General features: G+C 50.0%; 1 protein-coding gene and 3 non-coding genes across 4 annotated transcripts in view; 2 read left to right on the top strand and 2 right to left on the bottom strand.

Moving 5' to 3' along the window:
* The first annotated feature begins 877 nt into the window (after window positions 1-877).
* VAC14 (VAC14 component of PIKFYVE complex) overlaps window positions 878-24,499 on the top strand; it is a 100,531-nt gene continuing 76,909 nt past the window's right edge. Inside the window, exons 1-9 of the mRNA XM_025426788.3 lie at window positions 878-1,251; window positions 12,891-13,041; window positions 13,326-13,493; window positions 14,271-14,333; window positions 15,063-15,170; window positions 15,663-15,772; window positions 16,070-16,176; window positions 17,116-17,250; window positions 17,735-17,887. Coding sequence (XP_025282573.1) covers window positions 1,148-1,251; window positions 12,891-13,041; window positions 13,326-13,493; window positions 14,271-14,333; window positions 15,063-15,170; window positions 15,663-15,772; window positions 16,070-16,176; window positions 17,116-17,250; window positions 17,735-17,887 — 1,099 coding nt within the window. The 5' untranslated portion in view covers window positions 878-1,147. The remainder of the gene's footprint in view (window positions 1,252-12,890; window positions 13,042-13,325; window positions 13,494-14,270; window positions 14,334-15,062; window positions 15,171-15,662; window positions 15,773-16,069; window positions 16,177-17,115; window positions 17,251-17,734; window positions 17,888-24,499) is intronic.
* On the bottom strand, window positions 10,260-10,330 carry TRNAG-GCC (transfer RNA glycine (anticodon GCC)). Its single transcript has one exon. It is a non-coding gene; the product is annotated as a tRNA-Gly (tRNA).
* On the bottom strand, window positions 11,095-11,165 carry TRNAG-GCC (transfer RNA glycine (anticodon GCC)). The gene has a single exon. It is a non-coding gene; the product is annotated as a tRNA-Gly (tRNA).
* TRNAG-GCC (transfer RNA glycine (anticodon GCC)) lies at window positions 18,904-18,974 on the top strand. Its single transcript has one exon. It is a non-coding gene; the product is annotated as a tRNA-Gly (tRNA).

Raw genomic sequence — 24,499 nt, 5'->3', positions numbered from 1 at the left:
AAAATCACGACGGTATTACTCTAATTTGGGAAACACTCCCACATGCGAAACTGTTGACTAAGTAGTAAATGAACTAGTGGGTTCAGTATTTAGAAAGTTATGCTTAGTTCAGGCTCCATGAACCCCTTCGTGCTCCCAAAGGTGCACAGAAGCGCACCACGTGCGGGCACCTGCGTGCATGGGACACGAGCCTCAGAAACCCCATCTTGGAGGGTATTATGCTGGGTGAAGTAAGTCAATCGGAGGACAAACATTATATGGTTTCACTCATACGGGGAATATAAAAAATACTGAAAGGGATTATAGGGGAAAGGAGAGAAAATGGGAAATATCAGAGAGGGAGACAAACTATGAGACAGACTCCTAACTCTGGGAAACAAGGGGCAGTGGAAGGGGACGGGGGATGGGTGACTGGGTGACGGGCACTGAGGGGGGCACTTGACGGGATGAGCACTGGGTGTTATGCTCTATGTTGGCAAATCAAATTCCAGTAAAAAAAAAAAAAAAAATATATATATATATATAAGGGCAGCCCGGGTGGCTCAGCGGTTTAGCGAAACCTTCAGCCCAGGGTGTGATAAGGGAGACCCGGGATCGAGTCCCGCGTCGGGCTCCCTGCATGGAGCCTGCTTCCCCCTCTGCCCGTGTCTCTGCCTCTCTCCCTCTCTGTCTCTCATGAATAAATAAATAAATCTTTTTTAAAAACGCACACACACAAAAAAGATCTCGGACCACCACCAGCAGGCGGGAGGAGAAGGGGCGCCTGTGGGGGCGGGGAAACCCACCTGCAGCCTGCGTGCGGGGGCGTGGCGGGCAGGGGGCGGGGCCTGGGGCGGAAGGCGGAAGCGGCCGCAGAGTCACATGATCTGAGTAACATGGCCGCTGCCCCTTGAGCACTGCCGGTGCCTGGCGGGAGCGGGTCGCGTGAGCCGTTGGCTGCGGGGAGCAGGTGTCCGGGGGCGGGGTCCAGGCCGGGTTCCGAGGCGGCGCGCGGCGGCGGAGCAAGGCCGGCAGGTCCAAGGCTGCGTGGTCCATGAGCCGGCGCCCGAGGCAGCGCGGAGCCGCTGACTCCCCCGGCCCCGGCGCCGCCCGGGCAGCCGCGGGCTGAGGAGTCGCGGGGCTCCGGGGAGCGCCTGGAGCTGCCACCATGAACCCGGAGAAGGACTTCGCGCCGCTCACGCCCAACATCGTGCGCGCCCTCAATGACAAGCTCTACGAAAAGCGGAAGGTGGCAGCGCTGGAGATTGAGAAGTAAGAGCCGCGGGCCCCCAGGTTTGGGCGTGGGGAGCGGAGCCAGGACCCCGCCCTGGTGATGCGGGGCCCCTGCAGCGCCGTGCAGGGGATCAGGAGTCCCAGCTTTGCTTCTGATGGGCTGTATGACTTGGGCCGAGTTCTCTAACCGCCTGGTGCCCCCAAAGGACTGCCGTGCAATTAAAGCGACAAAGCGAATGTGCAGTGTAGTGCTCAGCACGGTGCCTGGCACACGGCGCGTCTTGTGGACTCCACCAAAACCAGCAAATCAGAGAGGGGCCTCTGTGATGAGAGGGAAGTGGGAAGCATGAGAATCTGCTAATGATGTTGACCTGCCTCATTTCTTACCCAAGCTTCTGACAAGTGAGACTATTGGGTGACCAAGGGGAGAAATCAGGTCCCAAATCTCAAGACTTAGAGGGCTGTTTATTTTATCTCTGCCGTATCACCCTTCCCTGCAGGTGGAAGTAGGAATAACTTGACCTTTATTACTTCTACAGTCTTATAACACGTATGTGTAACCATGACCTGACATTTTGCTCTATTTCCCAAGATGTTCAGCTAGGAATGTTTCATTAAGATTTTCTAATATTTTATATTTGTATTTTTTTTTTCCAGTCAGATCTTTGTGATAAAGTCAGGTGGCTGGATGACTTGAGAAGAGCAGAAAGAATCAGGCTGTGAAACTTGGAAGAATGCCAGGCTGGGAGTCAGGACACATGGACTGTAGTCCTGCCCTCTCCAGTAGGGTAGCCACTGGCCATGCATAGCTATTTATACATACATTATTAAAGATAAAATAAAAGAAATCTAGTTACTTAGACTACCCATATTTCGGATGTCCAGTTACCACATGTGGCTGTTGACTACCATAATGGGCAGTACAGGTCTTAGAACATTTCCATCACTGCAGAACATTGGACAGCTCCAGTCTAATCCATGCAGTGAAGCCCATTCTTTGACCTTGGGAAGATTGCTTCGCTGGGGACCTCTTAACCTCAGCATGATAGACATTTTGGGACAGAGAAGTCTTGGTTGTGGTGTGCTGTCCTATGCATTGTAGGATTTTTAGCAGCATCCCTGATCTCTATCCAGTAGCCACCAGAAGTATTCCAAATGTCTCCAGACAGTGTCTCCAAATGTCTCCTGGGAGTCCAAAATCACCCCAGGTGAGAAGCACCGTCTTAACTGCTTTGGATTTTCCCTTGTTCCTCATGTAAAGGGTTTAGGCTGTGTTAAGAGGACCTTCCCATTCAGCGCTAACATTCAGTATGTCCAAAACCACCTAGCTTCTTCTCTCATCAGGCACCACTTTCTTGACTGCTTTGTTTCCATACTGCTACTTATTTATGCCCTGGCTTTTACTAATGCTAGCAAGTCTTAAAGTCGGGTATCAATGCACTAAGGAGGAGACTCAGAGCTGATGTATAGACGTGGCTCCATGTCCATGGGTTTTATTGGCTTTGAAGCTACATTGCTACCCGAGTTTGGCCATCACCCAGTCTGCTTCTTGGGAATGTCTGATTTTCATCATAGCTTGAATCATCTGTTGAGTCCGTGAATAGAGGTATTTATTTCAGCATTACTGTTGCCTCCAGCGCATATAAATGCTCTCACTCTGCAGACTGTAAGGGTTCTGTCTTTAATGGGGTTCTGTTTGCATTCAACATTGCCCTTGATTTGTGGAATTCAGAGAAACCTCCTAGGGTCTTAACTAGAGTATGGATTCCTTTAGAGTGGAGACCCTATTTTATTTATCTTCAGCACTTGGCACAGCATCTGACAGTTGGTGTCTTAATGAGTGAATGACCGTACATTTTTGGTGGGGAAGTAACATTACAGTCTAAGGATTTTGCTACCCCAAAGTGTATCTCATAGACCAGCAGCATCAGGATCACCTGGGAGCTTGTCAGAAAGAGATTCTCCAGCATCACCCCAGACCTCTGGATCAGAATCTGCATTTTGATAAGATCCCTAGGTGAGGTCCTTAATCTGTTTCTAGCCTTCTTCAGCTGTGTTTGAAATAAGGCGTGCCCAATTTGATATTTTCCTAAATATACGTATCACAAATTGCTTAGGAATAAGGATTTACTTATCTGTGCTTCACCAAAGAGCTTTCTGGAGTCTCTGCTTATGAGGACACTAATCCTATTGGATGAGGACCATACCATCATGTCCTCATTTAACCTTAATTGCTTCTTTATAGACCATATCTCCAAATACAGTCATAGTGGGGTTTAGGGCTTCAACATATGAATTTGATGGGGACATAATTCAGTCTGTAATAGTAATCTTTTTTTTTTTTTTTTAAGTGATTACATGTAGGGACACCTGGGTGACTCAGTGGTTGAGTATCTGCCTTTGGCTCAGTTGGTGATCCCAGAGTCCTGGGATCAAGTCCCACTTCAGGCTCCCCAGATGGAACCTACTTCTCCCTCTGCCTATGTCTGCCTCTGTCTTTCTGTCTCTCGTGAATAAATAAATAAAATATATTTTTAAGTGATTACATGTAAAGCACTGTCTGCCCAATTTGGGGAGAGGAGGATAGAGAGAAGCCTTTGTTTGGTCACCGCACACCCCTCATCTCTTTACTTTGCATGGCTGCAAACATGAGCTAGGTAGTTGCATTTCACAGATGAGGAAACAGAAGCTCCTTGAGGTTAGGTACTTTTCCCAGAGTTTCACAGCTAGAACCTGGATAGGAAACCCCGGGTTCATCTGTCTCGAAAAGCTTCTCTACTACAATGAATGGTTTTCTCTGCCAAGAAGAGCACATATATTTGATAAAGCATGTTTCATACTCGAGCATTTCCATAGTGGTTTTAACTGACACTTTTGATTTTCCAGAATCATCTGCTCAGTTGGACAGAGCCCATGCTGCATATGGTTTTCCAATAAGTGATTAAAATTCATAATAAGAGGAGGGTGTTTCTTCTTGATGACAGGCCTCACAGACATTAAAATGCAGAGACATGAATGCTTGGCTCAGTTGAAGAACCTTGAACTCTAGAATCTCAAGAGCAGGCCGGGTCAAGTGACCCAAGATCTGATCACTACATGTGTCAGCCTGCTGTGTGCAGTCCTGGAGAGTTTTTTCCTGCATAGCCTCCCCACGATGTGCCCGGTTTGCTAAAGGATAAGGCACTTAGGTTAAGATTTTAGGATGGCTGTTTCAGGTTTAGTGGGCTCTCGATTTCAGGGGATATCGTCATTGCTCAGTCCTGATGCAAAGGTTGGTAAGACCCCAGGCTCAGCTCTCCAGGAGAGTGTAGTGTTAGGGAGAAATGCCAGGAGGCACTAGGATAACTGCAATGGATGCTCACTCTGCCAGGGGTGCCATGCCCCATGCTCTGGTGGCAGGGCCCCCTGACTGCAGGCTGAGAGAGGCAGCGCCCTTCATGGTAAGCAAAGATGGGCCCAGTGCCCAGTCTCTAGTGTTCCTGAACTTTGAGTTCCAAAAGCCAGCAAATGTAAGTAGGTGCCCAGGCCATGCCCCTGAGAATACCAAAGACCAAGAGGGGGTGGGGGCTGGGGGATAATGCATCCTTTGCCTACCAGGGAGGAACTGAGGATCCCTGGCACTATGAGCAGATAAAGGGTAACTGTTGAATTTGACCTGGCTCTGGAGCCTACCACTGCTGCGAGGAGACACTGTATCACCAGTGCCTTAAGGCAGGTATGGGTCAGAACTCCACCCAGCCCTGCCTTCCACAAATTGCCCCATCTAGAGGTTACAGACCAGTAGCTAGGGACTCTGTCCTGCTGGTAGACCTGTTTGGGTTGACCTGAATTGCAAGGTATTTTAAATTGAGGAATTTCACAGTGAAGCTCAGGTTTTTGGCTTCTCTTGAGGAATGGAAAGTGTGTCTCTGTGGGGCACACAGTTCCCCATAGCAGGTACGGGCAACCTAGGAGCTTCCCTGTGGGCCAGGACATGGGCTCCCTAGTTTGCTTCCTGTATTGGCGCGTCCACAACAGCCTGTCCTCCCTTGTGTCTCCTGCCTGGCCTCTGCGAGCATGTGAGTTTGTGAACTCTGGTTTCATTCCTCTGTGCCTCAGTTTCCTCATCTTAAACACAAATGCACCTTGAAAACATTAGGCTAAGTGAAAAGAGCCAGTCACGAAGGGCCATGTGTTTCATTTATATGAAAATTTCACTTCTATGCATTATCTAGAATAGGCAAATTCAGAGAGAGAGAAAGTAGAGTAGTGGTTGGCTAGGGCTAAGGGGACAGGGTTTGCGGAATACAGGGAGTGACTGCTAATAAGTACACGAAAAACCACTGAACTGCACACAGTAAGAGTGAGTTTACGATATGTGAATTACAGCGCTTTAAAAAAATAAGAGTAGTGTTTTATTATAATGTGAAGGAATCACTTGTTAAGTGGTCACAGTTATTGTCATCTGAGTTTCAAACAGCTGCTCTTTCAGACTCATTTCCCCTTTTTATGATCTTCCCACCGATTCCATCCAGTGGAAGCTCAGGGTATTTTGTCAGTTACCTCGGAGGCCTTTTCAGATGGTCTTTGGTCCTTACCCAGAGGCAAACGTTCCACTTCCCTGTTCATTTAGTGGAGACTAGTGAGCAAGTGGAAACCAAATTACTTAAATATACAGCAGAGCAGATGGAGATATATCCCCAGATTATCCCTGGGCAGTTGCTACCTGGATATGCCTCCTGAACACGGCACATGATGTAAAAAATAGAAAACCTTGAGGGATAAGTGGACTCAACCAGGACAAGAAAAGGCAGCAGCCCCAAGGCTATACTGAAAGCTTTACAACACAAGAATAAACACAACTTTGGATTTCTCTTCCTCTCCTCTGTTGGAGCCAGGGGTATGACAGGTTCTTGGTCAACTTTTACTGAATGAATGTGATCTTGAGTGGTGTGTGAGATCACAGTTTGTCTCTCTGATTCTGAGTTTGCACTGGTACCGCTATGTGAGCATGTGCAACACAGAGCAGATTATATGCCTTATTTTATTCTCTAAAAACAGTGTAAGGTCACTGAAATTAATAGCCCCACCTTATAACCAAGGACATCTCCTCTGAAGACATAGGAACATGAGTGCAGTGGCTAAAACCCCTGCCACCTGCTGACTAGGACATTTGGATATCACCAGATGAAAAGGCGTTCAGATTCAATAAAATTAGAAATATAAAGTGCTTGGTGCCCAGTAGGCATCCAACAGGTGGTAGCTGTGATATTTGAGGAGGGGGATAGTGCAACATAGTGGAAATGACTTTAAACCATGGAGTCAGAAAAACCTAGGTTTCATTTCCATACCTGTCTCAAAGTTGTGTGACCGTGTGAGTTTCTTAATGGCTCTGAGCCTCAGTTTCTCCCATCTATAGAATGGGTGATATAGTACTTGACCCAGTGGTTTAATTTGAAGTTTAAATTAGGTAATGTATGTAAAGCATCTAGCATTTATCACCTAGCAGCTAGTAAGAGCTCAGCAAGTGGTTACTTATTACCTGCCTTCACAGTAGAAGCCTGGCTATAGAGCATTTCAAAACATCTCAAGTTTGCACGTCATCCATACTCCGTGTGTGTGGTGGGGGAATGCTTCGAGGATGTCTGAACACTGAAGAGGATGGGAAAATGTGTGGAGAAAGCTGCATTTCACTTAGGGCCTCAGTTCTCCACAAGGGAAGTTTGCTGTATAACTGGGTGTGTTCACTTTGCAGCTGATGCGGTTTAAGAAGTTGGGCAAGAAGAACTGGTGTACAGTTGGAAGGGCTCAGGCTTTGAGGTGTGTCATGGGTTCAGATCCGCCGTGACCCTGGGAAGGGGATTCGGTTTCCCTGAGACTGTTTCACCTCGAGGATGAGAGGGTAATCAGTGCAGAAGGAGGTTGTTATTCAAGGGGGTAACAGAAGTAGAGTGTAGAGTGTGTGCCTGGGAAGGGGTCCATCACCAGTCCTTGTGTGACCTGTGATTGTCATTGCCTTGTTGCAGAGACCAAAGGGGTCCACTGAGGGGCTGTGTTTGCGTTGCTGAGACGGTGGCCTCGGGTTTCTTCTGATGACAGTTCCAAATATGTCCTCCCCTGTCTGGGGTTCCTTCTGTCAGGGGGGAGTCGGTGTGGCGCTTCGCACTGTTGACGGCCGCGTCACAAGCTTGGAGCTGCCAAGTTGAGTTTGTGCCTTGTGGGAAGTAGGTGTTCCTGCCTCCGACCATGAGAATGGAGGTTCCGGGCAGCCTCTGAGGACACCTCATCAGCCTCGGTTTTCCACACCTTTTAGAAGGAAGCAGGCAGAAGCAGACCCCCTTCTCTGGCACATAGAACAGTAATACTTGTGACCTTTACGTCAGGGAGGGTCCCAGGGATTTGTGATCGTGAGAGTTTCCGGGCCAGATATTCACTTCAAAACTAGTGCAGCCTCAGATCCCTGCCTGTGGCTTGCAGCCTGTGGATGAAAGAGGAAACAATGTGGTCTTTTGAAGAGAGACTAGGCTTGCAACCAGGAGTGCTGGAGTTTAAACTCCACTCACTCTGCCTCCCTTTGTAGTGCATCTTTGTGTGCACACTCCTGTGAAGCAGAGAGGCGAGTCTGGTTGGTGGGCCTATTTTGGAGTACTAGAGAGGGGTACAGCACCCCTTGGCCCCTTGGCAGGTGGTTTCCAGAACATACCATAGCTTCTGCATCTTTCCCCAGCCACAGCTCTGGTGACCTGGGCCCTTGACCATGCGCCTTCGGGGATCCCAGTGGAGTGCCCTTTGCTCCTCCTAACACTCAGAGCTTAGGACCCCCCAGATACGGTAGTGGTTAGGCCACCAGGTTAGGTTTAGAATACTAGGCTACCCTGTGTCACCCATATGGCAGTGTGGGGCTCTGGCCGTGTTCACCCGGCAACCTGTGCCATCCTTTGGTGCCGCCAGCCTCCCAGCCCAGTCCCCAGCCTGTGCTGGCTGTCCCCCACACTGAGCATGACACCAGACTCCCAGAGGGCAGGCATGAGAGACGCAGGCAGTCATGGCCCCAGGCTGTCCTCAAGGACTTCATTCAAGGAACTGCGGAGATAGAAATGTACACATGAAAATGAGCCCTGACATTTGCCAGTGCGTTGCTGGGAAGAGAATGAGAGGGTCACTGAGTCCTTCAGAATTTAGACGAGGAGTGACCCCTTCCTGGGATGGTCCAAAAGAATAGCAGCTTGGATCTGAGCCAGGCTTTGAAGGCTGGGTAGGATGTGAAGCAGAGCTTTCCCAGAGAGTAGGGCACTAGGGACAGAGTGAGTAGGGTCCGGGTTTCCAGGATGTAGGTGGGTCTGGCTGGAGTACACTGTTGCCCTGAGTGCCAGGTAAAGAGTATAGCCTTGGCTTGTGAGACCGCTGTTCCTGCGGGGGCCCCAGGGCTTGACCCGCAGAGCCAGCCCCATGTTCTCCAAGCTGATAGCATTGGTGAGAGCATGTTCTTGTGGCTTCCCTTCCAGGGGAACCATTGTCTTGGTTTCCTGGACATACCCCCAAGTGTGCAGGGTTCTGGGGCCTCCAGACTCAAATGGGTTACTGTTTTTTTTTAAAGATTTTACTTATTTGAGAAAGAATGAGCAAGAGAGAGAGAGTGCGAGTGCACAAGCAGGGGACGGGGGGACGGAGGGAGTGGGAGAAGCTGACTCCCCTCTGAGCAGGAAGGCCAGTGCAAGGCTCAGTCCCAAGACCCTGGGATCATGACCTGAGCCAAAGGCAGACACTTAACCGACTGAGCCACCCAGGTGCCCCAAACGGGCCACTATTTTTGCAGTGGCCTGGGATGCCCTGTGTTGAGCCCTGAAAGGATTCAGGGTGGGGAGGCCATCCAGCTGGTACTGAGCAAATGAGAAAGGTAGTCTTGGGCCTGCAGAGTCAGGTAGTGCTAAATCTGAACCTCCTGCTTGCCCATCCCCTGCCTTCGGGAGATCCTTATGCTCATGCAGGCTGTTACCCCAACACGAGAGCCCTGTTCCTCACACTCTCTTACTATGCAGTCCCTGTAAGCCTTTGGGTTTTTCCAAGCTCCATAACACCATTCAGACCCATAACAACCCATCACTGAGGATTACTCTTAGCTTCCGTGGCTCCTTACTACCACCAGAAGTAAATGCCAATTCCTTTACCACGCACAAGACTGGAAGCAGCTTCCCCGGCCCTGTCACCCGCCTCTCTTCTACCTGTGTTCTTTGCCAAGCCAAATGCCTCTCTCCTTCCTCTGAGCCATTGTTCACGCTCTTCCCTCTGTCTGGGCTGCTTGATCCTAAACAGTTCCAGAACGAACGCTCATCCTTCAGAGTGCGTCTCAAATGCTGACCATCTCGAAACCATGCCTAATCCCTCCCCACCAGGTGGCAGGCCTGCTCCCTCTTGCCTGCGCTTCTCGCCTCACAAGCTTCTCAGCAGATCGTTTTGTCTCCACTTTGCATGCGAGTCCTGTGTGCTGTCTAGCTTCCTCCCTGATGTTCACCGCAGCAGAGAGCCCCTCATGGCGGGGAATGCATCCCTATGCTGGCTCCAAAAGAGGAGAGGGTGCCCTTTCCAGGTGCTCAGGGACCATTTGCGACCTGAAATAAGCAGACAGGTGAGGCCGTGGTTCCAGGATGGACTGTGCTGCTGGCACAGCTGGATATGCCACAGATGCCCTGTGGGTGCTTATTCCCACCCTGGGTGCTGCTCTAACTTGTCCTGAGCAGAAACACAGCCTGGCTTCCTCAGGAATACTCTCAGCAGCCAGCTCCCTGGGCGGGCTGTCCGGGCAGGAGCCGGGCAAGGAGTGGGGACAGGAGCGGGAGGCACGGCCGCTCCAGTGGCTTTGGTGATCCCCGTATCCTGGACTCCTCAAGAACAGAGACACGGGTTCTAGATGTTTGTGGAATTCAAGGCACTGAGTACTTTTTGTCCAAGATATTTAAACCTGAAGCTAGAAACAAGTCATTCTCACTTCTCAGATTGTACCCACGTACCCTTTAGGCAGTGTGAAATCCCAAATCCAGTCTGCTGGGCTTAAAAAAATATTTGCTGTTTGCATTGGCCGGGAATCGAACCCGGGCCTCCCGCGTGGCAGGCGAGAATTCTACCACTGAACCACCAATGCTCCAGCTGTGAGCGGCTGCGTGAGCGCCTCCCTTTAACCCCTGTCCGGAGCCTCCTTGTGGGTGCGCGATTCTCAGGATGCCAGGCCAGCCTCTGATGCTGCCACGTCAGCACAGCTGCAAGAGCAGAAAGCTGGGGGGGGGGGGGGGGAGTGTGTCTGTGTGTGTGGGGGGGGGGATCGCTTTGCCTCAGACCTCAGGATAGAAACAAGAGTTGCTCGAGCCCCTTAGGGTGTGCGTGTGGGTGCGTGTTTGTGTGTGTGTGTGTGTGTGTGTGTGTGTGAGAGAGAGAGAGAGAGAGAGATTGCTTTGCCTCAGACCTCAGGATAGAAATGAGAGTTGCTCGAGCCCCTTAGAGTGTGCGTGTGGGTACGTGTGGGTGTGTGTGTGTGTGTGAGAGAGAGAGAGAGAGAGAGAGAGAGAGAGAGAGAGAGATTGCTTTGCCTCGGACCTCAGGATAGAAATAGAAACGAGAGTTGCTCAAGCCCCTCCTCGGTAACAGCGCTCGGAGCCTCGGAGCGTGGGGAGCGTGGGTCCCGTTCCTGCGGTTCTCAGGTTTCACCCCAGCTCCCTGCCAGACCCCGGCCTGGGCCGAGCCCCTCGCTGGCAGAGAGCACGAAGGCCCCCACAGCCCGGGTTCCTCCAGAGCAGGGAGGCGAGGCCAGACTCCCCGGCCCAGCTGCCGGAGGCGGCAGGGTGAGGAGATTGGCTCCTCCAGCAGGATCTCTGACGGGAAGCCTGCCAGGAAAAGGCAAAAGAGCAGCCGTGCATTGGCCGGGAATCGAACCCGGGCCTCCCGCGTGGCAGGCGAGAATTCTACCACTGAACCACCAATGCTGTGCTGCTCCCTGCCGCAGCGGCAGGGCTTTTCTCAAGGGGCCGTGTCTCTGGACAGTCGCACAGGAGCTCTGGCGGTCCCTGCCTCGCCTGGCTAGTCGGTCCCGTTTGGGAAGCCAGGCAGGTGTCCAGAGAACCGTCCTTGCTGGGCCTGCTCCGGGAGGAGGAGGGGGAGGGATTTGGCCTATGGAACTGGCATTGAACGTGCACCTCGGTTGGTCCGCTCATAGCTCCTAGCCCCCTGGGGCCGGTTTGGTGGAATTTCACCTTGTAAAGATCAGAGAGAGACCTCGCAGGCCATTCGTGCAGCACCTTTCTGAAACAGCCATCCCTGCTCCCACATCCGCCAGCAGGGGAACCAGGCCTGTTTTGGTCCCACCTGCGCTCATGGTGTTTGGCACAGAATAGGTGCCGAATGACTTGCTGCCTTAAATCCCCCTCTAATGGTGTCAACCCCTCACTGAGCAGCTGTTTTGTAGGAGGGCTTCTTGCCTCATAGGGCAGCACGTGTGTTTTTGAACAGCTCTAATTACTGGCAGGTTCCTGACATGGAGCTGGAACCACGTAGACTAATTGATACCCATTGGACTTAACTGTCCTTAAAATTTTTCGAAACAACTTGAGACCCATGCGGGCAGTGGTCCTGCCACGATGGACACAAACCAATTAGACAGTGAGTCCAGGCAGCTGCTTTGAGGAGTCTGTATTCTGTAGACAGCCCCTTGGCTGCTACGCTGGTAGCAGTCCCTCACCCTCGGATGATGGGACGGGTTCCATCCGTCTCACAGCTTCCCAAGATGCTCTTCCACCATGTTCTTCAAAAACCATAAGACGCTTCCCTGTCACCCATGCTGCGAGATCCATTCTCCCTAATCTGACATGGCTAGAATGGCCAGAGCCAGTGATGTTCCATGGGGATTTTTCCATCTCCTGTCAAGCCAGCCCATGCAGTGCAGCCTCTCCGGGCTGCTACCAGAGATACCTAATAAAAACATAGATCTAAGCATGTCATCCTGTTGCTGGAAAACTGTTACTAGGTTGTCTTCCTTGAACTGTCTAGCTGCTCCTTCCACAGGCCGAACTCCTTGTCCTTCTCTGATTACACCACATCTCTTTCCTGTGCCTGAGATGCCTTGCCCTCTACCTGGAAAGTGCCTGTGGGTGTTTTCCAGACCTGACCCAAATGGCATCTCCCATTCAGCCCAAGGAGATCAGCGCATGACATTTTTCTGGCCTCTCTGGTATCACTTGCACCATATGATGACAGTTACTTGTGTGTATGTGAATATTGCCCACTGATTCAGTGCCATCCCTGGAAATGACGACACAGACTCAGAGAACCTCTCAGGTGTGGGAATGGGGGGGTTAGCCAGTGTCAACTAAAGGTGGTTGACCAGCTGGTCACATTGCAGTTTTTGGTTCCCAACAAGACATTCCCTTGCATTCTCTCTGATTCCCAGAAGTGAGGCAGCCCTGCTGTTCCACATTATGTCATGCACAAGGGAAACCGTGACCCAGAATAGGGAAACGAACCGAGACCCAGCCCGCACCTTCCAGTTGACGGCAGACCTGGGAGAGGCCCACCCTGAGATGCAGGACTCCTGATTCCTCTTTCTGAATAGGTCATCTCCCTGCCACACCCCTGACCCTGGAGCCAGCAGCCAGCATGGGGGGGGGGTAAGCTTGACTCCACTGGCCTGCAGCCCCTCTCTCCTCTCTCTCCAGGCTGGTCCGGGAGTTCGTGGCCCAGAACAACACCGTGCAAATCAAGCATGTGATCCAGACCCTGTCTCAGGAGTTCGCCCTGTCCCAGCACCCCCACAGCCGGAAGGGGGGCCTCATCGGCCTGGCCGCCTGCTCTATTGCACTGGGCAAGGTGGGCCTTTCTCCCGAAGGGACAGACACTGCAGCAGTGGCCTTCTCTCACCGCCCAGACCCAGCAGGCAGCCGTAGACTGCTGCTTTCCTCCCACTCTCACCACGCCTAAGACCAGCAAGGCTGGCTTTGCGGCACTGCAAGTCTCATCCCGTGGCATGGCACCTGGCCCTGGCCCAGGAGCCTACCTGGCTCAGGGCCAGCCCCACGCAGGGGAGCCGGGATGTCTCCAGGGGCCGGGGACCTGGCCCACAGTGAGCTGTGTCTCCTCCTGCCCCCTTGCAGGACTCAGGGCTGTACCTAAAGGAGCTCATTGAGCCGGTGCTGACCTGCTTCAATGATGCAGACAGCAGGCTGCGCTACTACGCATGCGAGGCACTCTACAACATCGTCAAGGTGGCCCGTGGCGCCGTGCTGCCTCATTTCAACGTGCTCTTCGACGGGCTCAGCAAGGTGACCACCCCTTCTGCGGCAGGGCCCCCGGGTCCCCACACCCTGTCTCCTAGATGTAGGCATCACAGATACATACACTGGTCTGTTCAGTCTCATTGCCATTTTCTTTCATGGCCTTGTATTGACTTTTGACGGGGTTTTTCTATTTCTCTATTGATTTTTATCGCATTTGATGAAAGCATCAGTTCACCACAGAGTGGAGGGGAAAAACAGCTTGAAAAGCCTTAACTCCTCTTATAGAAGGTGAGGATGGTGAATCCATAGTACAGACTGTATTTCCCCTGTGAGGGGAGCACCAGCCTGTAAGCTCTAGAAAAAGCTGCACTTACAAAGGCTGCAGAGCCCCTACCACACCCTCCTTAGCACCTCGATCAGCCCCACAAAGTACACGCCGAGGCACAGAATAGCCTGGAAGCTCTGCTGCCCACCACAGTCATTTCCAGGGCACCAGCCTCATAGCTGCCTCGGCCCCACCTCCAGGTGTGGAGAGAGGACCTAGCATTTTAGGATTGGAAACCCTTGAGGAAGGCTTGTGAGAACAAGCACCTGACCTGGAGGCAGCAGGTCCCAGAACAGAATGAGAAGTCTACTGCATTTCGGTTCCTTAGCCAGGTTCCATTTTGCCTGTCCCTACCTCCCCTCCCTTGCTTCAGTTTATTTCCTAAAAGAGATGTCTATTTATATTCCCGACTGTGCCAGGGACCTGGGCTATGGATTTTTTGTAGATTCCTTGTCCTATATATTGACTGTAACCGTCTGTTTCTGTATCTCTCATAGCTGGCGGCGGACCCAGACCCTAATGTAAAAAGTGGATCTGAGCTCCTAGACCGCCTTTTAAAGGTAGTATTTGGTCTTTGCTTTTGTTTTGGAATGTGTTTCTTCCATCTGTCTGTATAGCTTATAAACTGTATCCCTGGGGCTGCTCTTCCTAATTGTTAAAAATGTTTTCATTTACATATAGTAAAATTCACTTTGGTGTACAGTTCTTTTTTTTTGAGAGTGAACGAGAGAGCACAAGCAGAGGGAGGTTCAGTGGGAGAAGCAGATTCCTCACTGAGCAGGGGACTGAATGTAGGGCCCAATCCCAGGACCTCAGGATCATGACCTGAGCAAAGGCAGTCGCTTACCCAACTTAGCCACCCAGGCATCCCTGGTATACGGTTCTATGACAAGTGTACAGAGCTATGTCACCAACACAATCAAAATACAGAGACATTCTGTCACCCTAAACATCTCTTTGTGCTAGCCCCACTCAGGGCAAAGGAGACTGCCCACCACCTACCATCATCCCCTCCACCCCATGACTGGGGGTGCTTATGCTGAGCTCCCTGGGGCATTTGATCCAGATGATCAGTCCTCTTGACTTTGATTCCTGTTTTCACTCCAGCATTTTTGCTTGTCCTTTGGTCTGTGAGAGGGTGGTTCCTCCAGGACCTCTGCTACCTAGCATGGGCTCTGCCATTTTGTTCTGTGACCACCTGACCCCCTAGAGCTTTAGCCCTGGGGTCAGTCAGGTCAGCCTGCCCTTGGCTTCTGACTCTCAGCCGCTCAAATGCCTTTGATCCACAGGACATTGTGACAGAGAGCAACAAGTTTGATCTGGTGGGCTTCATCCCTTTGTTGCGGGAGAGGATTTATTCCAACAACCAGTACGCCCGGCAGTTCATCATCTCCTGGGTAAGGGCCAGCCCCACGACAGTTTCTCCAGCCGTAATGAGCCTCTAGTTTAGTAAAATCCGCCCTCTGGCACACCCTGGGCAGTTCTTGCGGCTGAGAGAAGCCTCGTTATTATCCCTCTGATAGCCAACAACCTCAAGTAGTCCGAAACATGTTTATTCCAGCCTGCCCCAGAGCCTGTCATGTTTGCTTCAAGGAGGATACAGTTCTTTCCTTGCCCCAGGAAACACCTCCATTTCTCTTTGAAGCCAGTGGTGCTGTCCTTTCCCGGGCCTTCCCTTTTCCCTGTGGCATCAGAATTTTCTTGGAGCTAAGTCACCATTCTCCTGCACACTTAGCAAGAGCCCTCTCCGCCAGGGGGCACCTGTGGTGCCGTGCACCACTACCTCAGCGGGGCTGCCTTCGCCCTGCCCAGTCCCAGAGCACCGGAGGAGGAGACGAAGGTTCACAGGCTGGTCTAATTTTCCCTCCTTGTTTCCTACCCTGGCTCAGATCCTGGTTCTGGAGTCCGTGCCAGACATTAACCTGCTGGATTATTTGCCGGAGATCCTGGATGGACTCTTCCAGATCCTGGGCGACAACGGCAAAGAGATTCGGAAAATGTGAGTGGAGGGAGGGGGCGGGCAGCCACTCTGTGTGCACATATACCCCCACACCCGACAGACGGGGGTACCTCCAGACCCGCAGGAGAATAAGTTCCCTCTCTGCCTCCTGGCTCATGTGCTTCCTGCCTCGAGGAGCAAAAGAGTTCATCAGCCCCCAGCCTCCGGGAAGATAGTCATCTGGCAACTATGAGGTGTAGTCCCCCTCTCGGTAGCCTACGCAGAGCGGAAGCGGGCACCAGCAGAGGCTCCTCCAGCCCTGGCTGGCATGTGCTATTTTCCTTCTCTCCTTGGTAGGTGTGAGGTAGTCCTTGGGGAATTCTTGAAAGAAATCAAGAAGAACCCCTCCAGTGTTAAGTTTGCTGAAATGGCCAACATCCTGGTGATCCACTGCCAGACCACAGGTGAGTGTGAAGGCTGCAGGGCCACTGCCACCTCCTCAGAAGCAGAGAGAGCTCTGGTAGGAGTATAAACCAGCACAACACTGGACCCGGGGTGGTGGGGTGCTGGGTCCTTGTGAGAAAGAGATTAGGGTCCTCCATCAATGTGGAGGCCCTTTGCTTGTTCTGACCCTGGAATAAGATCCAGAGACCCTCTTGCTGGGAAGCTTGGCATTTCACTATAAATTGAAATGCTTGGAGGTTGGGACTCTGAAGCTGTGACCTTCCATTGAGCATCAAACCACCAAAAAATGTGATTACCTAATATAGCAGCCACTTATTGTTAGTCATGAGTCCATAGGTCAGCTGAGTGGTTCTGTTCACTTGAGCTAGGCTTGACTGCTCTTGATTATGCACCTATAGTCATCTGAAGGGTCGTCTGAGGCTGCGTGGTCTGGGGTGGCCTCACTGATGTCTGGCAGTTAACTGGCTGTCACCTGGGGAGCCGGGACAGTTGGTCCATATGTCTCATCATCTAGCCTGCTAACCCAGATACATATATATGTCTCAAGACATATGGTAGAGGTGAGCAAGGCCTCTGGAGGCCTAGGTTTAAACCAGCCACACCTTCGCTTCCAACATCTTCTGGTGGCAATAGTAGGAAGGCCAGTCCAGATTCAAGCAGTGGGGAAGTGAACTCACCCTTTGACGAAAGGAGCTGTGGAGCCCTTTTCTGAGTGTGGAAGGTAGAGAATCAAGGCTACTCTTACATTGGCTACGAGATTGTTGTTCCCTCCCATCCTGGTACCTGTGTGTACCTTTGGAAGGCAAGAGAGTATCAGTGAGGCTAGAAGCAAGGCAAGCTCTCAGGTCCCCTCCCGTCCCATCCTCCAGGCATGGTCACTGGGAGGGAGCACTCGGGCTGCTCATGGGAACCCTCCTGGAACCCAATTCCTCTTCCAGATGACCTGATCCAGCTGACAGCCATGTGCTGGATGCGAGAGTTCATCCAGCTGGCTGGCCGAGTGATGTTGCCCTACTCATCTGGAATCCTGACCGCTGTCTTGCCCTGCCTGGCCTACGATGACCGCAAGAAAAGTATCCTTCACCCTGAGAGAGGAAACCAGAGTAGCCCCAAAGGAGACTATGAAGCTGAGGATCCTGGCGTGGGGGATGGGGGTTCCTTTAGGATCCATCGCCTCCAGATAGCCCCTGGCACCTAGGGAGCAAGCAGCACAGCAGGGCACGGACTGGGAGCACCAGGGCAGTGCCGGGGCCACGGCACTCCTGCCACTGGCCCTAAACCTCACCCTGGTTACGTATGGGAACTGGAGCAGCTCTCCCAGTTCCCACAGTTCAAGCCCCTGAGCTCATACTGCCCTGTCTTGGGTGGGGGATATCCTGTTGGTAGGAAGCCCACCAGGAAGGGTCCTACAAGAAGACAGGAGCATTTCACGGGGACTCGGTACAGACTGCCCACTGATCCACCTCGAGGGAGGACCAGGTCCCTGGCCAATGCCAGTGACCTCAGGTTGAGGGAACACCCCCTGGGTGGGGCTACTCCTTACATCAGCGGACTCAGGCATCAAGGAGGTGGCCAACGTGTGTAACCAAAGCCTGATGAAGCTGGTTACCCCTGAGGATGATGAGCCTGACGAGCTGAAGCCAGTGGTACAGAGGCAGGCAGAGCCCAATCCCGATGACTCCGTGGCCAAGCAGGAAGGGACAGCCACTGGTGAGTAGGCTCCGCCTCCTGCCCCTAGCCTCCCTGGGTGACTTGACTTGGGGCCTCGCCTAACCAACCAGAGCTGATTCCCATATGCGACTTGATTTAATTCTGGAAACAATCCAGTAAGGTAGAAGTTGCTGTTCTTCCTTATTGCCCAGATGGACACAGGGAAGACAGGTAACAGGACCAGGGTCTGGCCGCCACAGGGTAACAGAACCAGGATGTGAGCCCTGGCAGTCTGCCTCCAAAACCCATGCTCTCAACTCTTACTGCCTCAAAAAGCATTAAGCCTTTTTAAAATCTTTTCTGTGTCCAGCTGTGTTGTTTTCAATGTGGGAAGGTTCAGAGTCTGGCAGGAGTGCAGGTTGCCGGGCTCATGTGAGTCTTGGCCATTGCCATCCAGCCACCCAGAAGCCACCTGCCTCTGCTCTGCTGGCTGCTCCCAGGCAGAAGGCTAAGAAAGCCACAAATGCAGCTTATTCAGCCCTGGGGTTCTACCAACGTTGGTGTCTTTGCAAAATGAAATGGCTCTGCGTCCTCTCCCAACGTTACTGTCTTATTTGTCCATCACATGAAGGAAGCCACTCCTATGTCCATTAAAGTCTGAAATTTGACTCTATCAACATTATCTAGAACTCTGACTTTGCGGGGCAGGGGGCCTATCCTCACTAAGAGGGCTCTGATCAGCTTGCGGGTAATGTTCTCCTTGTGGAGTCAGCCAGAGAGTAAACTGATGCAGAGCTTACTCAGTATTTTTAAGGCTAATGGACTCAGTCTGGAACCTGTAAGTCCAGGAGCCAAAAGAGTTTCTCAAGCATTTTTCTCCCATTGCCCTTCCCAGACGTCTCTTGCACATGTGAGCAGTGTGCGGGCATGTGAGCCCCCTGGGCCTCCTGTGCTCTCAGCTGGCTGAACCGGCAGCATTCCACACTGCAGCGTTCCAGGTGTCGGGTTACAGCTGTGCATGGCCTTTGTGAGCTGTAAGAGCAAAACAGCTGGAAGCAGGGCTTTACTCCAGCGCAGCATTGGTGGTTCAGTGGTAGAATTCTCGCCTGCCACGCGGGAGGCCCGGGTTCGATTCCCGGCCAATGCAGATGCGGGGAACTTTTTGGCAAATCCTTGGAAAAGATAGTGTGGCTCTCCAAGGCAGAGCTTTCTTACTGGGAGAACCTAGAAGAATCACAGGGATAGACATGTTTTGTAAATTTTCACTGATGTATGAGTATTTTATTATCTTTTCATTTTTTGATTCTCATTTTAGAAAATTTAGACAGTAGAGAAAAATATAAAAAAGCAAGACTGTCCCCACCAAGAGGCAATTAGTGTGATCTCAGAATATTTTTTCCATTATGTACACGTAACATGTAACAACATGTTTTCCATATTCATATATTCTTTTCCACTATATATGGAAACCATATGAAATCATATGGTTTACATAATTCCACATCCTGCTTTGTTTGTGTGAAGGCTTCTTTTGGTTTTTGTTTTGTTTTTGGCTTGACAAGTTGCAACTTACAGAAGTTTTGAATATTTTATACTGACTCTAAAAGTCAGTGCCTCTTAATGGATTGAGTCAGAAAGTAGAATAATGGTTGCCAAGCTGGAGGGAAAGAGGGAACTGGATAACTGGTTTCTTTAGGGAGTGGTGGAAGTGTTCTAGAATGAAATAGTGGTGACACTTAAATAACTTTGTGGATTTACCAAAAATCACCCAGTTGTATGCTTTAAAATGGTGAACTTTATGTTATGAAACTTCATGTATGTGAAATGTGTCTCAATTTTTTAAATAATGTTGTTGCCTCTTCCCCCAAAGTGGAACCCAGCAGCCCTTAACCCACCTTTTCTGCTTACGTGACAACAAGTCAGGCCCTCTGGGGAGGAACCCCTGTATTCCGCAGGTTGTGGCAGCTGCTAAAAACCTGCCACCTGGGGCATTGGTGGGTCAGCAGTAGTATCCTCACCTGCCAGGGTGCCATTGTCAGCCAAGGCAGCTTATTTTATTCTCTTAGATAGTTTTCCTAAGCACTCTTGAAACAGCTCTCTGCTTAGGATACTCTCAGTAAGACCAGGATACATTCAGGCAGCTTGGCCCTGGATTTTACTGCCTCATAAACAGCATTTCAGCAGATGCAAAGCTTAGTTTATGGTAGTTCCTGGAGATGATCACAGCTAATCTGGGGGCTCCATATCCACTCCAGACCTGCTTGGCTCATAACTGCCATTTTATCAAAGTGCCAGGAAAAGGTCCCAGCAAGCCAGGAGACAGCAATGATTCAGCTGGTCTAGCTGATAGGTTCATCCCAGCCTTTGCCTCTTTTTCCTATTACTATTTTGTTCCAGCCCCGGTCACCTGGCTAAGGGCAGAAACCTCCTGCCTCGTTCCGTCTGTGGAAGGTGTGGAAGGGCAAGACCTATGATGAGGCTGTCAGCCAAGCCTTCTGTGCATGAGCCTCACATCTGAGCACGGGGCCTGCGTTGAGTCACACTGTTTCCCAGTCCCTCTCTGCTTGCTCTGGCTGAACCTGGGCCCTGTGACTTCAGGGGTACATAATGCATTGTCCTTTCTCTGAGTTTCCACAGCTCTCCCTTTCCTCTCCATGATGCTGCGGGATTGTCTCAGGTGTCCTAGCCCAGATTCTGGGATCAGAAGGGCCTGCTGGTGAGTCCTGGCTCTGTGACAGGACTTCCTTTTTGTTGCCTTTGGACAAGCCACTTCGCCTTTTTAAGCCTCAGGTTCTTTATTTGCTAAACAAGTATAACAGTAATATCAGACTTATAGTGTGATGGTGAGCTTTAAATAAGATTTTTGCTTATAAAGCTCTTAGTATGTGGCAAAGGCCAGACACTCTCAGCAACAGGTGCTTTCATGTCAAACTGTTTTAATACATGTGTATCACATATCCATTCACTTAGCAAAGTTCTCAGGGCAGGGCTTTTGTATCCTTGTTTTTTACCACCAGTATTTCTTTTTTTTTTTCTTTTTTTTATTTTTATTTATTTATGATAGTCACAGAGAGAGAGAGAGGCGCAGAGACACAGGCAGAGGGAGAAGCAGGCTCCATGCACCGGGAGCCCGATGTGGGATTCGATCCCGGGTCTCCAGGATCACTCCCTGGGCCAAAGGCAGGCGCCAAACCGCTGCGCCACCCAGGGATCCCACCACCAGTATTTCCCAGAGGGTAATGAGCCCCTGGTAGGTCCTAAATTAGGGACTATAGAGGGTTAGGGATAGAAGTTCATGTGGCAGGTGAGGGGCAGAGCTGTAAATAGAGTTTCTAGCAGAGGGTTTGCAACCATTGTTGGTGGACATGTAAGGGAATCCATCCGTTTGTAAGACTTTGATGGGACTGGATATATCAGCAGCTCCTACAGACCCTGCAGATGCAGGTGAATCAGACCCAGGTCCTGCCTGTAGGGAGCTCAGGGGCAGACCCACAGTTGATTAATGATGTGGCCCTGTACGTGGTCACAGAGGACTGTGGCCATGGAGGTCATTTGAACTGAATCTTTTCCTTCTCATTAGCTTCCACTCTGCCCCCACCCCACCCCCATATTATACATGTCTCTTGTAGAGATATAGGGAGAAGAAGCTTTCCTAGCAGGGGAAGCACAGAGTAAACGAGTAAAATATGTTGTCTGGTAGATGCACTTGGCAGCACGTGTCAGAAGCCATAAACTTTTAAGAATTTGTCCTTAAGAAATAAATAGAGATACAGGTAAGGTTTTTCATTTTAAATGCCTAACAAAGGTTAGCTCACCTATCATCATAACAAGCCTATGCGGTAAGCACTGGTGACCCCATTATACAGGTGAGGGAGGGGCTGGAGGTGAAGTCAGGTCAGCTGCCCATGGTCACACAGTAAAGAGGTCCTCTAGTAAAGAGGAGAGTCCAGGCTTAGAGTTAGGCCCAAGGGCTCTGAGTCTATGCTGTTGGTGCTGTTGATAATGCAGTTCTCTGAGGAGGGAGTTAATACCAACAGGGAAGCCACAGATTTACAGCTGACTGGGAATGGGAACGTTGCAGAGTAAAACAATATACCATTTTTACTCATCAACTTGGCAAAAATGTGAAAGATCATAATATCCCTGTGTGAGGCTTGGTGGGGATTGACTGCTCCTCCGTTCCTGAAGTGCATTTATTATTGGTAGAACTTTCCTAAGGAGCAGCTTATCAATATGGAATAAAATATAAAATGCCTGACCCTTTCCCCAACAGTACTGCCCACACGGGATCCTGGAGAAATGTGCTCACCCAGGAAGAAACATGGGGGAGACATAAGAGTAAAAGTAGGAAACAGTTGAAATTAATTTGAAGCCGATGTCTGACATTACATCATTTCATCTGCAAACGTGCATGGCTCTAGAAGTCAAGAGGGAGGAGGCTGCCAAGGGCATGGAGTCCAGGCCACCAGGCCAGGCCAGCCCACCCAGGCCTCCCTGCAAGTCCTCCTCCCCTTTGGGCCCAGATCTGTCCCATCACGTGCAGCCCATGCCTGTCCCCACTAAGCTAGGCCCCAGCCCCTCAAGGGCCTTTGGGGCTAGAGGAGACAGGCAGCTTGGAGCCTTTCTGTTCAACATGGAAGTCAAGGCCCCCTTTACCATGATCCACAAGAATAACACTGCTTTAGGACATAGTACAAAGTGTTAAAAAAAAAAAAATCGCAGAAAATGTACTCTGATTCCATTTACGTTACAGAACAAAAAGAAAGCAAAAGATGAGGAGAGATACTTGCTAACCAGTAAAGTAGTTGCCTGCACATAGAGTGAAGTAAGATTGAAGGTTAGGGAGAGATGGGGCATGCTTTGTTTTGCTTGAAATTTTCAGAATGAGAACATTTCACTTGTATAGTTTAAAACTTTTAAGAGGCCAAGGGTGGTACCATCTGTATATATTTATATACAATATATAAAACTTCTAATTTTTTAATTCACAGAGTAAAAAAATATATATATATATGCCCATAATGAGATGGATGGATGGATGCATGGTTGGATGGGGAGGGACAGCTTTTCCTGATAGAAAGATTCCAATTAATAAGTATAGCAGGACAGAGAAAAACAGAAAATCAGCATTAGAGGAACTCAACAGCAATCATCATTATAGATCTACCAATGGATGCCAAAATCAGCAGGGGAATGTTTGAGGAAAAAAAACGAATATTTGCCTAGTCTCAATTACCTTCCCCAAGTTATTTATTGATTACAAAAAAGGAGACTGACAACTTACAGGAGAGAAACCAGCAGACACTGCCACAGTCAGTGATCAGTTTAGCATCAACCGTAACAAGACATACATCACATACCCCCAAAATGATCCATGGAGAAAGCATAGCACTTTGGTGGCATTCTTCCAAAAACATGTAACCTCAACCTCATCAGGAGAAAACACAAGACCAACCCAAATGACAACATATTCTACAAAGTAACTGACGGCTTCAGTGATCCTGAGGTCATGAAAGATAAGGAAAGCTTGCGGAATGGTCACAGATTTGAGAGGACTAAGGAGACAGGACAACTTAATGCAGTATGTGCTCCCAGATTCTATGCTAGAACAAAAGATGTGAGTGGAAAAACCGGTAACATTTTAATTAGGTCTGTAGTTTTGTTATTAATAGTCTTGTATCATTGCTACTTTACTGGTTTGATAATGTATCTTGTTAACATGAGGAGCAACAGTGTGAGGAGCACTTGGGTGGCTCAGTGGTTGAGCATCTGCCTTTGGGTCAGGTCACAATCCTGGGATCCTGGGATTGATTCCCGCATTGGGCTCCCTTCAAGGAGCTTGCTTCTCCCTCTGCCTATGTCTCTGCCTCTTTCTCTGTGTTTCTCATTAAAAAAAAAAAAAAAAAAAAAAAAGCAGTGGGGTAAAGGGTAAACAGAATTCTGTACTATTCTTGCAACTTTTCATAAATCTAAAATTATTAAGAATATAACGTTTTTTGTTTTTTTAACTTAAGAGAATGGAGATCACAGCCTAATACCCCCTAGCTCTCAGCAATTTCTATGTTCTGTCTCCATAGATCTGCCAGTTCTGGACATTTCATACAAATAGAATCATATGATATGTGGGCTTTTGCGAACTAGGTTCTTTTACTTGGCATGTTTCCAGTGTTCATCCATGTTGTAGTACATGCCAGTATATCATGCCTTTCTGTTGCTCTACAGTAGTCCATTGTGTGACTCTAATACATTTTATTTATCCATTCATCTGTTGATAGACATTCAGATTGCTGTGAACATGGTGCTTGGTTCCGGCATGGACAGAAGTGTCCTTTTTCTGGGGTATATATCTGGGAGTGGAACTGCTGAGTCGTAGGGCAACTGCATTGAGCCCTTAAGGAATTGCCAGGCTGTTTGCCAGAGCAACCACACAATTTTACATTCCCACCAGCAGGATCCGAGGGTTTTCATTTCTCCACATTCTCACACCACTTATTATGTTTGTTTCAGCCATCCTAGTGGGTGTGAAATGGTACCTCCTTGCAGCTTTGACTTACATTTCCCTGATGGCTAATGATGTAGACTATCCCAGGAGTCGTTTTTAATATCCACTGCCCTCGGGCCAGCAGTCCTTTCTGAGATTTCCCAGACGTGTTAGCACTGGTGTCCTCCTTT

This window comes from Canis lupus, chromosome 5 (genome assembly GCF_003254725.2).
Source record: "Canis lupus dingo isolate Sandy chromosome 5, ASM325472v2, whole genome shotgun sequence".
NCBI lineage: Eukaryota > Metazoa > Chordata > Mammalia > Carnivora > Canidae > Canis > Canis lupus.
Note: the sequence above shows the minus strand (reverse complement) of the source record. Positions and strands in the feature narration are given on the sequence as shown.